Below are 12,084 nucleotides of genomic sequence, written 5' to 3' on the forward strand. Positions count from 1 at the left end.
TCAGATTTAGTAGGTCTGGGATAAGGTTCAAGGTCCGTACTCTTAAAGTTCATAGCACCTTTTTCTGCACAGCTAGACTTGAGGCTCCATTCTTGTTGCAATCTTTTTATGGTCTGCTTTAAGCACCTTTAAACTATGAATACATTTTAAATTAATTGTTTCAATATAGATTAGCCATCTCTAAGTAAGCATCTGATGCTAGTAACATCAGGCCCCATGGTATCTTTCTCTGTGAAAGGGAGCTTAGCTACAGCAGGGGAACAGGGAGAGGGGAGGAGGACTTGATGCTGAAATAACTGTTGGCATCTCAGTTAACCCAGACTTCAGGCAATTAGGATCATCATAATTTAAGTCTCTCAAAAGTAGAGGTCTGAAACATAAAAAGGTAACTGAGTGGCCATCCAAATTCTTCCATTCCATAATTCTTTGGCTTCTATTTGTTATACCAAATAACAAAAAATACAGTACCCTCAGCACTGAACTCATAGTTCCTGCAACATATATATATTCCTAGGGATACAAACGATAACTGAATTGCTTTTTTGTTTCATGTCTTGCTATTGAATAAATGTTGACTTTCTGCTTTAGATCTGCTAAGGGCCTCCATGACTGACTTCACATCATATAACCAATGATATACCAATAGGGATAACATAAAACTTATTTGTAATACTGCCACTGAACAAAAAAACACCAAAGTTATGTAAAACAGTTCAGTTTTCATCTTGTTATACTCCAAATGTATGCTGCTAGAAAGTACTTATATGCTGTTCAGAAAACTACAAAAAAGAGATTCAATAAATAAGTAGTGACAGAAAAATATGCAATAGGCTTATTATACTTTTCTAGTCTGATTCACTATTCACAACTAGTATTCAAGGTGTTAAAAAGATGACTAAACTTTCTACCAATGCTATAAAAGAAAGACATAAATTTCATTGGTTAAGTATAAGCTATGAATACTTACAGAATATAATCGGAAACATTTCTGAAGACTTAAAGCAATAATAGAAGACATCATGTCTTCTTACAGATATATATCTTATCTTTAAGAAGGTTTTCCATTCCTTTCCACCTTGTAGAATATTCTACTAATTGCCCCTGGTGCGGCATATAAACCATTAAAACAGAAGTTGTATGTAAGTATATTCTAGAATATTTACCTTTACAGTAGCTAAGAACCTGTCCAAAAGACTGCTAGCCAGAGCAAATGTTTCTGGGTAAAGGTTGAATTGGTACTTGAGTTTGGCCAGCCACTGAATCACTTCATCTCTCTGCGATGGAGAAACATTCTATAAGGGAACAATTAAAAAATAAAAGAGAATAAGTTTCAAGTTATCATCAAGATATATTTGCAATTCTCACTTATAAAAGGTTAGCAAATGCTATGGAATATGTGTTTACATGTTAGAAAATGTTTCTAAGTTTATTCAAAATCTAACAAACTTGAGATAAAGGAAGATAAAACCTTATGTATTAGTTGCTGTGCTGTGCTTAGTCGCTCAGTCGTGTCTGACTCTTTGTGACCCTGTGGACTGTAGCCAGCCAGGCTCCTCTGTCCATGGGATTCTCCAAGCAAGAATACTGGAGTGGGTTGCCATGCCCTCCTCCAGGGGATCTTCCCAACCCAGGTCTCCTGCATTGCAGGTGGATTCTGAGCCACCAGCGAAGCTACGTAGATGCTAGATACTTCTCCAGCAGAACAACCTACATATCTCCAGACATTTCCAAATGTCGCCTGGTGAGCACAACTGGCCCCAGTTAAGAACCCTATGCTGATATAACACAGTAATCAATATCTCAATCAGCTAAAAAAGGGTATCAACTTTCGGGTGATACAGCTCACTTTAAATTACTTTACAAATATATACCCTTCTGCTACTTTGGTAAATAAATAACTGAGTCATTCACACAGTTTTTAAAGTAAATGAAGCATTGCTCTTTTTTAATGTGAAATCAGAGAATTAAAAATGTCCCAAGTACTTCTTTTCTCAATCTATCATTTAAGTCATTCCAGTATAACTATAGAAAATATAAAACTCGTGTAACTTGGCTATGGAGTACAAAGTTGACTTAGTTACTATCAGAGTCATAACAAAGCAAATATCTTTATTTTATCTTCAGCTTTTCAAAAGCAAACAACATGTAAACGATGGGAAGAGTGAAATGGTTCCTCACAAAATGAAGAAAATGTTTGTAAATCATATATCTAATTAGGTACTTATATCTAGAATATGCAAAGACTCCTGAGAGTTTAACAGAGACAGAAACCAAATTTTAAAATGAGCAAAGGGTCTAAATAGATATTTCTCCAAAGAAAATACACAAGTCGCCAATGAGCACTTGAAAAGATGCTCAACATTATTACATACCAGGGAAATGCAAATCAAAATCAAAAGGCAGTATCTCCTCTCACCCACAAAAATGACTACAATAAAAAAAATTAGTAACAACAAATTCTGGCAAGGATACGGAGAAATTAGAATCCTCATTCATTCACCTACTAAGAACGAAAGATGGTACGGTTACTTCAGAAAACAATCTAGCAGCTCCTCAGAAGTTTAAACACAGAATTATCATATGACCCAGGAATTCCACTCCTAGGCATATACAAAAAAGATTTTAAAACAAGTATTCAAACAAGTATTTGTACACTAATGTTCACAAGTATTTGTACACTAACGTTTACAACAGTAACTATTCATAATAGTTAAGAGGCAGAAACAACCCAAATGCCCATCAACTGATAAATGGATATAAATAAAGTGTGATATATCCATACTATGAAATTTATTCATCAACAAAAAAGAATGAAGTGCTGGGATTTTCCTGGTAGTCCAGTGGCTAAAACGTTGAGCTCCCAGTGCAAGAGCCCAAGTTCAATTCCTGGTTAGGGAACTAGATCCCACATGCTGCAACTAAGATCTCACATGCTACAACTAAGACCTGGAGCAGTCAAATTAAATAAATAAATGTATTTTTTTAAAAAACAGAATGAAGTACAGTCATGCCATAACATGGAAGACCCTTGAAAACAATATGTTAAGTGAAAGAAGACAGTCACAACAGACCATGTATTATATGATCATGTTTATATGTAATGTCCAGAGTACACAAGTCTATAGAGATGAGCAAAATAAAGGACAGAAATGGTATGGACCTAACAGAAGCAGAAGATATTAAGAAGAGGTGGCAAGAATACACAGAAGAACTGTACAAAAAAGATCTTCACGACCCAGATAATGATGATGGTGTGATCACTGACCTAGGGCCAGACATCCTGGAAGGTGAAGTCAAGTGGGCCTTAGGAACCATCACTATGAACAAAGCTAGTGGAGGTGATGGAATTCCAGCTGAGCCATTTCAAATCTGAAAAGATGATGCTGTGAAAGTGCTGCACTCGATATGCCAGCAAATTTGAAAACTCAGCAGTGGCCACAGGACTGGAAAAGGTCAGTTTTCACTCCAATCCCAAAGGCAATGCCAAAGAATGTTCAAACTACTGCACAATTGCACTCATTTCACATGCTATCAAAGTAATGCTCAAAATTCTCCAAGCTAGGCTTCAACAGTATGTGAACTGAGAAGTTCCAGATGTTCAAGCTGGATTTAAAAATGGCAGAGGAATCAGAGATCAAATTGCTAACATCCACTGGATCATAGAAAAAGCAAGAGAATTCCAGAATACCTAACTTTTGCTTCATTGAATATGCCAAAGTCTTTGACTGTGTGGATCACAACAAACTGTGGAAAATTCTTAAAGAGATAGGAATACCAGACCACCTTATACCCCTCCTGAGAAACATGTATGCAGGTCAAGAAGCAGCACTTAGAACCGGATATGGAACAACGGTTCCAAATTGGGAAAGGAGAACGTCAAGGCTACCGTCACCCTGTTTATTTAACTTATATGCAGAGTACATCATGCGAAATGCCAGGCTGGATAAAGCACAAGCTGGAATCCAAACTGCCAGGAGAAATATCAATAACCTCAGATATGCAGAAGACACCACCCTAATGGCAGAAAGCAAAGAGGAAGTGAAGAGCCTCTTGATGAAAGTGAAAGAGGAGAGTGAAAAAGTTGGCTTAAAACTCAACATTCAACAAACTAAGATTATGGTACCCGGATTCATCACTTCATGGCAAATAGATGGGGAAACAATGAAAACAATGACAGACTATTTTCTTGGGCTGCAAAATCACTGCAGATGGTGACTGCAGCCATGAAATTAAAAGACGCTTGCTCCTTGGAAGAAAAGCTATGACTAACTTAGATAGCATCTTCAAAAGCAGAGACATTATTTTGCCAACAAAGGTCCATAAAGTCAAAGCTAAGGTTTTTCCAATGGTCATATATGAATATAAGAGTAGGACCATAAAGAAGGCTGATCACCTAAGAATTGATTGTTTTGAACTGCAGTGTACTAGTTACAGCATTTAATAGAAATCAATATCCAGTATTCTCTTATTTATTAAATAAAATTTTCACGATGTCATCACACCACAAATCTATATAATCAAATTAAGGTTTTAAAGTTTAGGTAACATTGTTACAAACTATAGTAATTTTGGAATTAAGTTTTCTCAATTCCTGAGAATAAGAAAATTTAGTAAGAATAAGAGAATTTCTTTCTAAGGCAGCAAACAGACATTAAACTATCTTAAATGGGCCATGATAACAGATTGATAGTCCATTAAAAACAAAACTAAAGTCAACAGGAATAAATGAAAGATACCAGGGACAAAAGATGAATATACATTTAAAGATGAAAGGATACTGAAGGGGAAATGAATCTGAATTTATCATTAGAGATTACTATACAAACACTATTATCATTTTAATCTTCCTACATATTATTTTTAAGTTTTGGATTCAGGCTTAATTTTCAAAAGGTACATACTTTAAAGCAATATTTATTTACTCTTCAGTTTTATAGGAACCATAAAAACAAAACAAACCTAGTAATACTTAATTTACTACTAATAAATAGAACAGATATACGTAAGTACTGCTGCTGCTGCTAAGTTGCGTCCGTCGTGTCCGACTCTGTGCGACCCCACAGACGGCAGCCACCAGGCTCCGCCGTCCCTGGGATCCTCCAGGCAAGAACACTGGAGTGGGTAAGTATTGCTGTCAGGTAAACACACAAAAGTACAGAAATGGCTCCGTGATTAGTGGAAAAGACCATTTTCAGTAAGTGAAGGTTCCAAACAAGTAAATGTTTAACCTAAGCACTGCAGGATTCACCATCATAACCATTTTGGATGGAAATCTCTTTATATTATTCATCTCATTCCTCAGAAAGCACAGAGACCACAGCTTAAACCTTTTTCCTGATCACTCAGAGTCAACTTTATGAAATTAATTCCTCTATCACAGAGAGATGCATTAAGAGTTATTAAAGTATGAAAGGCTGTACATCTTGACAGTGGATCTCCTCAAATAGGCACTTCAGCTAGAATTCCTTCTCTCCTTCCTCTTGGTTTTCTTTAGTGTTGCAAGAACAGTGCCAGGTGCTCCTTGTAACCTCTGATAGTGCACTGGCCAGTTTCCTTTATTCCAACTCCTCTGTCAATTTTCAGCTTTGACCCCAAAAGTAAAGTATTTCTTTGTGGCCAAACCAACTAATCACACATACATAATTTTTATATTTAGCTCTAAACTCAGTTATCACTGGCATTTATGATGGTTAGCTGCCATATATATTTGCCTCCTGGTCAATTCCTTTTGTTATATAAAAACTGACTCTAGAATACTACACAAGAAATACTGACAAGAAAATGAGACAAAGATGGTTTACAACCTTTTATATTAATATCTCACCACCAAAGTGGTGTTAAGACTATGAACAATAATTTGAAAACATCTGATACTCAAGACATTTAACTCAGTTCATAATAATGAACATTAAGTGTGGATCATACAACAGGCCATGGGAATACAATGAAGAATGACAATCTCCCTGTTTGAACTTTAAAGCAAAGCCTCATGATGAGGCAAACAATCAGAAATCATTAATAAAATACGGTAACGTGAGAACAGAGGTATGCACAGGGTGAGGGGGGACACTGGAAGGGCGCCTGGCCCAGTGTGGGTGCAGGACAAAAGGCTCTAAGAGAAGACAGCAACTACCTTGTGTCTTAAGAGTGAGGGCAGGGGGTGATCACTCACAAGGCAAGGAAAAGAACTAAGTATTTTAAACCTGTGAACTTTACTCTGAAGGACAGGACTGATGTCAACCTGGAGTCAACTAATGTCAACAGGACTAATGTCAACACAATAACCTAGTGTTAAGCTCCTCAGATTTGCAAATAAAAATCAAGGTGAATGGAAAAGACCGCTAGAATGGATACTCTAACAACTAGTGATACAATTCAATGAATCAAAAAGAAACATAAAGCTGCTCATGGGACTGAAGTTGTGGGCTTGAAATGCTTGGGGTATACCGGGTTACAGGAAAATAACGTCCTAAAGAGACTACTTTCCAACTTGACAGAGGAACCTGGAGTTAGGTTATTAAAGCCAGGATATTAAAGCCAGCAGTTGGATCCTCACTCTCACAGAAGGAGTCTGAAAAAGTCAGCAAAATACTGTCTGGATCTATGGCTTCTCTAGAGGTGGGAGAAGTAGACACAGCCCTACAGCTAGTCCCTCGGTACTGGTTTTAAAATATTCCATTTTCCACAGAGCCGTGAGGTGTTACTTTTAGGAGCTGGACCAGGAGCCCCACAGGTCCCTGGGAACCAACTGAAGCAGCCACAAAACTTTTAGATGGAGATAATTAAACATTCAAGAGAAATTAAATTTCTACAAAGGGGAGCTTTTATTTAAAAATGCAAAAAAAAAAAATTGCAATGTTAATTAAGCCATCCGAACAATTCAATGAAAATGAAATAAATTAATACAAGGAGAGGCAGATGGTGATACAATCTGATGAAAGTGGGTAGGCTTTTAGGGAAGTGAAAGAATAGTGATCTAGAAGAGCAATAAGGAGCAAAAACAGCATTAATTCAATACCTTCAGGTCGGATATAGGGGGGAAAAATCCCTAAATAACAGATTACATTACATAATGTGACTATCTGTGTTTGACATTATGTTTACAGATAGTCACATAATGTGACTATCCGTGTTTGACATCATGTTATTTGTTAACAAATAACACATGTAAGAAGTCTCACAGGAGGAGGACATAATGTGCTGTAAGGAGAGGTAGAACACACGAGAACATAGCTAAATAGAGATTTACATATTACAACTAAGTGATTTAACTTGTGTGAAACACAGAGAATGCAAACAGCAGTTAAACGTTAGTTTTGTCCTTTCCTTCCTCTACAAATACCCAGTGGTTTGTGATGCCAGAAGAAACAAATTTACAAAATGTTACTTATAAATAGTTCTTTCAAACCAATTATAATGCAAATAATTATGAAAGAAAACATGACACTCTTTGGACTTTAACATACTTTGTATTAAAAAATCTGAGAATGGAGCCAAGAAAGCATTCTTGCATGGCTAGTATTATCATTACTAGCCAAAACTAACAGAAACCAAAAAACTCCCACAAAAGATCAGTTTGCAAAGACTCACTCATATTTCCTAATCAAGAGATCTGTTTTCTCTTATATGGATTGCTCAAATAGGGTTAAGAGAATTCAGTATAGTTGTTGAACAACTAATCCCAAAGAGAATTTATAATGGTTTGATTCAACATGGTAAAACACAGAGCTTTCTGCTATTCTGATTATTAAAACACAAATTCTGTCTAGCTTTAAACTCTAAAAGGTTCACCATTACCTAAAAGATGAAGTATAATCCCCCAGGCAGGGCATGCAAATCCCTCTATGACCTACCTCTCCAGCCTCACTCACCTTCCATCCCTTTCTGCCTTAAAATGCGCAAGAGCAGTACGTCTATCTAGGGTTTCTTCCTTACTCCTGTAATGGTATTTTATATCACTGCTCCCTCTGGTTGAAACACACTTCTTGCTCTTTTACTTGCTTTTTTATTTATCCTTTAAGAGCTTTTTCAACCATCACTTCCTACCAGACACTTTTCCTGATTACTCAAATTGGGCTAAGTACTTTCCTGTGCTCCCACATCATCTCCTGTCACGACTGTTCAATACCTTTTAAAAAAATCACCTTACTGCTTTTGGCTATGACTGAGTAGGGAGCAGCAAACCTACACTCTAGTTGAGAACAGCTAAAAAGGCCACTAACACTGACAGAAAGGCATCAGAACTGCTAGGACAGCCAGGCCTTGAGGAGCCGAGATTCCAGAGAGGAGGCAACAATTAGAGATGAGTCAACACTCTGCATAGCTTCTCCTTTCAGGCATCTGCCCATCTTGTGAGTATGGCTAGAGCTGTAAAGTATGAGCAAAGAAACCAACAAGGTTTTGGGGAGTCTTAAAAGGCAAGAGTCAAAATTTGGTGACTTGAAGAGCCAAGAACCTAGCGGGAAGAGGGAGGGTCAGAAATCTGAATGTGACACTCAGCTGATTTTCCTCTTAATTAATCTTCTGAATGAAATTCTGAAGTTGGGAAGGACAAGGCTCTAAGTGGCTAAGCAGAAAGTCTCTGAAAAGTAAGAATGAGCTCAGGGAAGAATGTAGCACCCTTCCAGGAATAAGGGCACTAGTAAACACTCCAAGCTCTCCGCTGGAATCCTTGGCTACTCTCTAGAAGTTGGAGACAACCAGAAATAGATGAAGCCATACTCAACAGCAACCCAGCCTCCCATCAGCACAGTCCTTCAATGGATTCAAGCTTCTTCTTCAGTTTGCCCAGCACTGGGAAGATTGAACCCTCCTGCAGAAAAAAAAAAACATCTAGAGCCTCTACAATTTCTCATGATGTTCAGCAACCAATCAAAAATAACCAGGCATGACAAGACAAAGAACCAAGTAATCAAAAACAAGGGAGAAAAAAAAGGGGGACAACAAAGATCTTGGTCTTTGCATTATCAGAAAAGGACTTGATACACAGAGAGGAAGGAAGACAGATGAGAAGATGAAAACGTTCACTAAAGAAATGAAATCTATAAAAAATCCAAAAGGGAAATTTTAGAACTGAGACATGTAACAACTCAAATTAAGAACCTAATATGAAATCTAACAACAAACTCAGTAAGAGTAGACAGCGATGCTTTATAGCACTAAATGAATTAAAAAAGAAAACATTTCTCTTGAGATAAAGCATCTATATCTCAAGATAAAGAACAGAAAACTATACAAAAAAAGTAAAAATAATGGAAAAAGAGCAAAACTTAAAAAAAAAAAAAAAAAAAAAGAATGTACAATAGGGAAAAATCAACAGAACTGCAAGACTGACAGACCTCTAGAAAGAGTGATCAAGAAAAACCACATGCCAACTAAGGAATAAAAAAGGGAATGTTAAAGAGAGAATACTCTGAATAACTTTATACAAATAATTTGAAACTTTAGATGAAATGAATTCCTTAAAAAACACAATTCACCAAAACTGAGACAACATTTAAATGAAGATCCGATTAGCCTCATACTTACCAAAGATATTAATTAGTAAATGTTTTACCCACAAATAAATCTCTAGGCCCCAGGGGCTTTGAAGTGAAACCATCCAACATTTAAGAAAGAAATAGTATCAATTTAAACAAATGGAGAGCACTGGGGGAAAAAAAGCAGGAATAATTCCCAACTCATTTTACAAAGCCAGCATAACTTTATCATGAAAATCTAATAAAGGCATTACAAACCAATCTTACCCATGACCTTAGATGGAAGACTCCTAGCCAAAATGTTAATAAAATCCAATGATGTATAAAAATTCAACACTTATTCATAAAAAAAACTCCAAGCAAACTAAGGCAGAGAAAGGAATTTCTTAGTCTGATAAAGATTAAAAAATATATAGCAACTAGTAGAGTTAATGGTAAAACATTGAAAGCTTTCTCCTCAAATGGAGACTTCAGCAGTATTCTGGAAACCCTAGCTAATTCTGACAAACACGAAAAAAAGAAAGTTGTAAGGACTGGAAAGAACGAAATAAAACCACGATTATTCACATTTGACATGACAGAGTATACTAGACAGAAAATCCTAGAGACTCTGCAAACTACTAAGTTAGTTAATTTAGTACGGTCTATATAAAAATCCACCAGCATACAGAAGCAAGCACATAAAAAATTTAAAATGATACCATTTGTAATAGCCTCAACAAGTCTCAAATACCCAGGAATAAACCTAAATTATCAAACATTATTAAAAGAAACTGAAGACCATCTTTAAAGAAAAATGGAGAAATACTCTATGTTCATGGATTAGAAGACTCATAAACATGTTCATTCTTCCCCAAATCAATCTACAGATTCAGTAAAACCAAAACCCCACAATTTTTTTGTTTTTTGAAAACTGGCAAGTGTATTAAAAGTATTGATACATACAGAAGAGCAAAGGGCTTTAAACAGCCAAGACAACTGTTAAGGAAAAAAAAAAAAAGTATATGCCACCAAAGACATTATTATGCTACAATAACTGAGGCAGTGTGGTATTTAAGAGAAGTGAAGAGATCAATGAAGAGAGGCAAGAAACTGACCCACAAATGTATTTACTCATATACAGCAGTCACGTCATTAATAACAAAAATACATTATGGAGCAGTGGCACAAACTGTATTTCTAATCAATAGTACTGGTTTTCTAAATGGAGAAAAATTATTTTTGACTCCTACTTCACATCATATCACAAAGGGAAAAAAAAATTTACTACTTTGGGTGAGGCAAACATTTCTTTAAAAGGACTAAGCAAAAAGGAAAAAATTTCTGATATTTGGTCATTAAAAATTAAGATCTTCTATTTATCAAAAGTCAACATACACAGAGCTGAAGATATGTATAATACACAGAGCCTGCAAAACAAAAAACTTCTAACAATTTAAAAAGGAAATCAACAGAACCCAGGTGAAAGATGTGAACACACATTTCACCAAAAAAGATAGTCAATGGCCAATTAGCACATGAAAAGCTGAATTTCATTAGCTACCCAGGAAATGCAAAATAAAACCCAATGTGACACTATTAACACACTCACGAGAGAATAATTAAAATGAAAAAGACAATATCAAGGTTCACAAGGATACAGGGCAACCTGGGACTTTCATACTCTGCTGTAAGAGTAAAAAGAAAAAAATGGGGTGTAAAAGTGGTATAACGACTGGGGTAAGTAATACAATTGGTGGTATCTGCTAAACCTGAGAATACACATATTCTAGGTTCTAGCATTTCCACTTCTAAGAACATACTCAACAGCAATGTACAAGTATGTTCACCAAAAGACATACACAAAAAGACTCTAATGACCATCAATAGAAGAATGGATAAATGAATCCCTATGATGAGATGTTACAACAAAAAAAATAAAATAAATAATAATGCTGAGCAAAGCAGCCCAGGACATATTTTATTATTCCATATATAAATATAATTCAAAACAAAGAAAGACTAATCTCTGATATATATAGGCTAATGTTTCTTTGTGGGGAAAAGATAGATGATGGTAAATATAAGACATAAGAAGAGCTTCTGAAGGTGCTGGTAATGTGGTTAGTGTCATTTTGTGAAAATTTATGAGTTGTACACTCTATGATCTATATATACTTTAAGAAAACTGTTTACTTAAGGAAAAGAAAAAAACCAACCTAGGGGCAAAACAGATGTATTTATTTACCAAATCTACAGATGGTTCAAAAATGACAAAGTTAATATATTAGAGCCAGACATCCTGCAATGTGAAGTCAAGTGGGCCTTAGGAAGCATCACTACAAACAAAGCTAGTGGAGGTGATGGAATTCCAGTTGAGCTATTTCAAATCCTAAAAAATGATGCTGTGAAAGTGCTGCACTCAATATGCCAGCAAATTTGGAAAACTCAGCAGTGGCCACAGGACTAGAAAAGGTCAGTTTTCATTCCAATCCCTAAGAAAGGCAATGCTAAAGAATGCTCAAGCTACTGCACAACTGCACTCATCTCACACGCTAGCAAAGTAATGCTCAAAATTCTCCAAGCCAGGATATAACAATACGTGAACCATAAACTTCCAGATATT

The 12,084-nt window shown here is 36.0% G+C and overlaps 1 protein-coding gene and 1 long non-coding RNA gene across 3 annotated transcripts in view; both read right to left on the bottom strand.

Moving 5' to 3' along the window:
- The window catches only part of LOC133249741 (uncharacterized), a 271,661-nt gene that overhangs the window by 15,466 nt on the left and 244,111 nt on the right, over positions 1-12,084 (bottom strand). The gene's annotated exons all lie outside the window — the stretch shown is intronic.
- The window catches only part of CCNI (cyclin I), a 38,780-nt gene that overhangs the window by 11,979 nt on the left and 14,717 nt on the right, over positions 1-12,084 (bottom strand). For both annotated transcript variants that reach the window (XM_061420561.1, XM_061420562.1), the window contains one exon: positions 1,164-1,292. In XM_061420561.1, coding sequence (XP_061276545.1) covers positions 1,164-1,292 — 129 coding nt within the window. The remainder of the gene's footprint in view (positions 1-1,163; positions 1,293-12,084) is intronic.

Source organism: Bos javanicus, chromosome 6 (assembly GCF_032452875.1).
Source record: "Bos javanicus breed banteng chromosome 6, ARS-OSU_banteng_1.0, whole genome shotgun sequence".
Classification (NCBI taxonomy): Eukaryota; Metazoa; Chordata; class Mammalia; order Artiodactyla; family Bovidae; genus Bos; species Bos javanicus.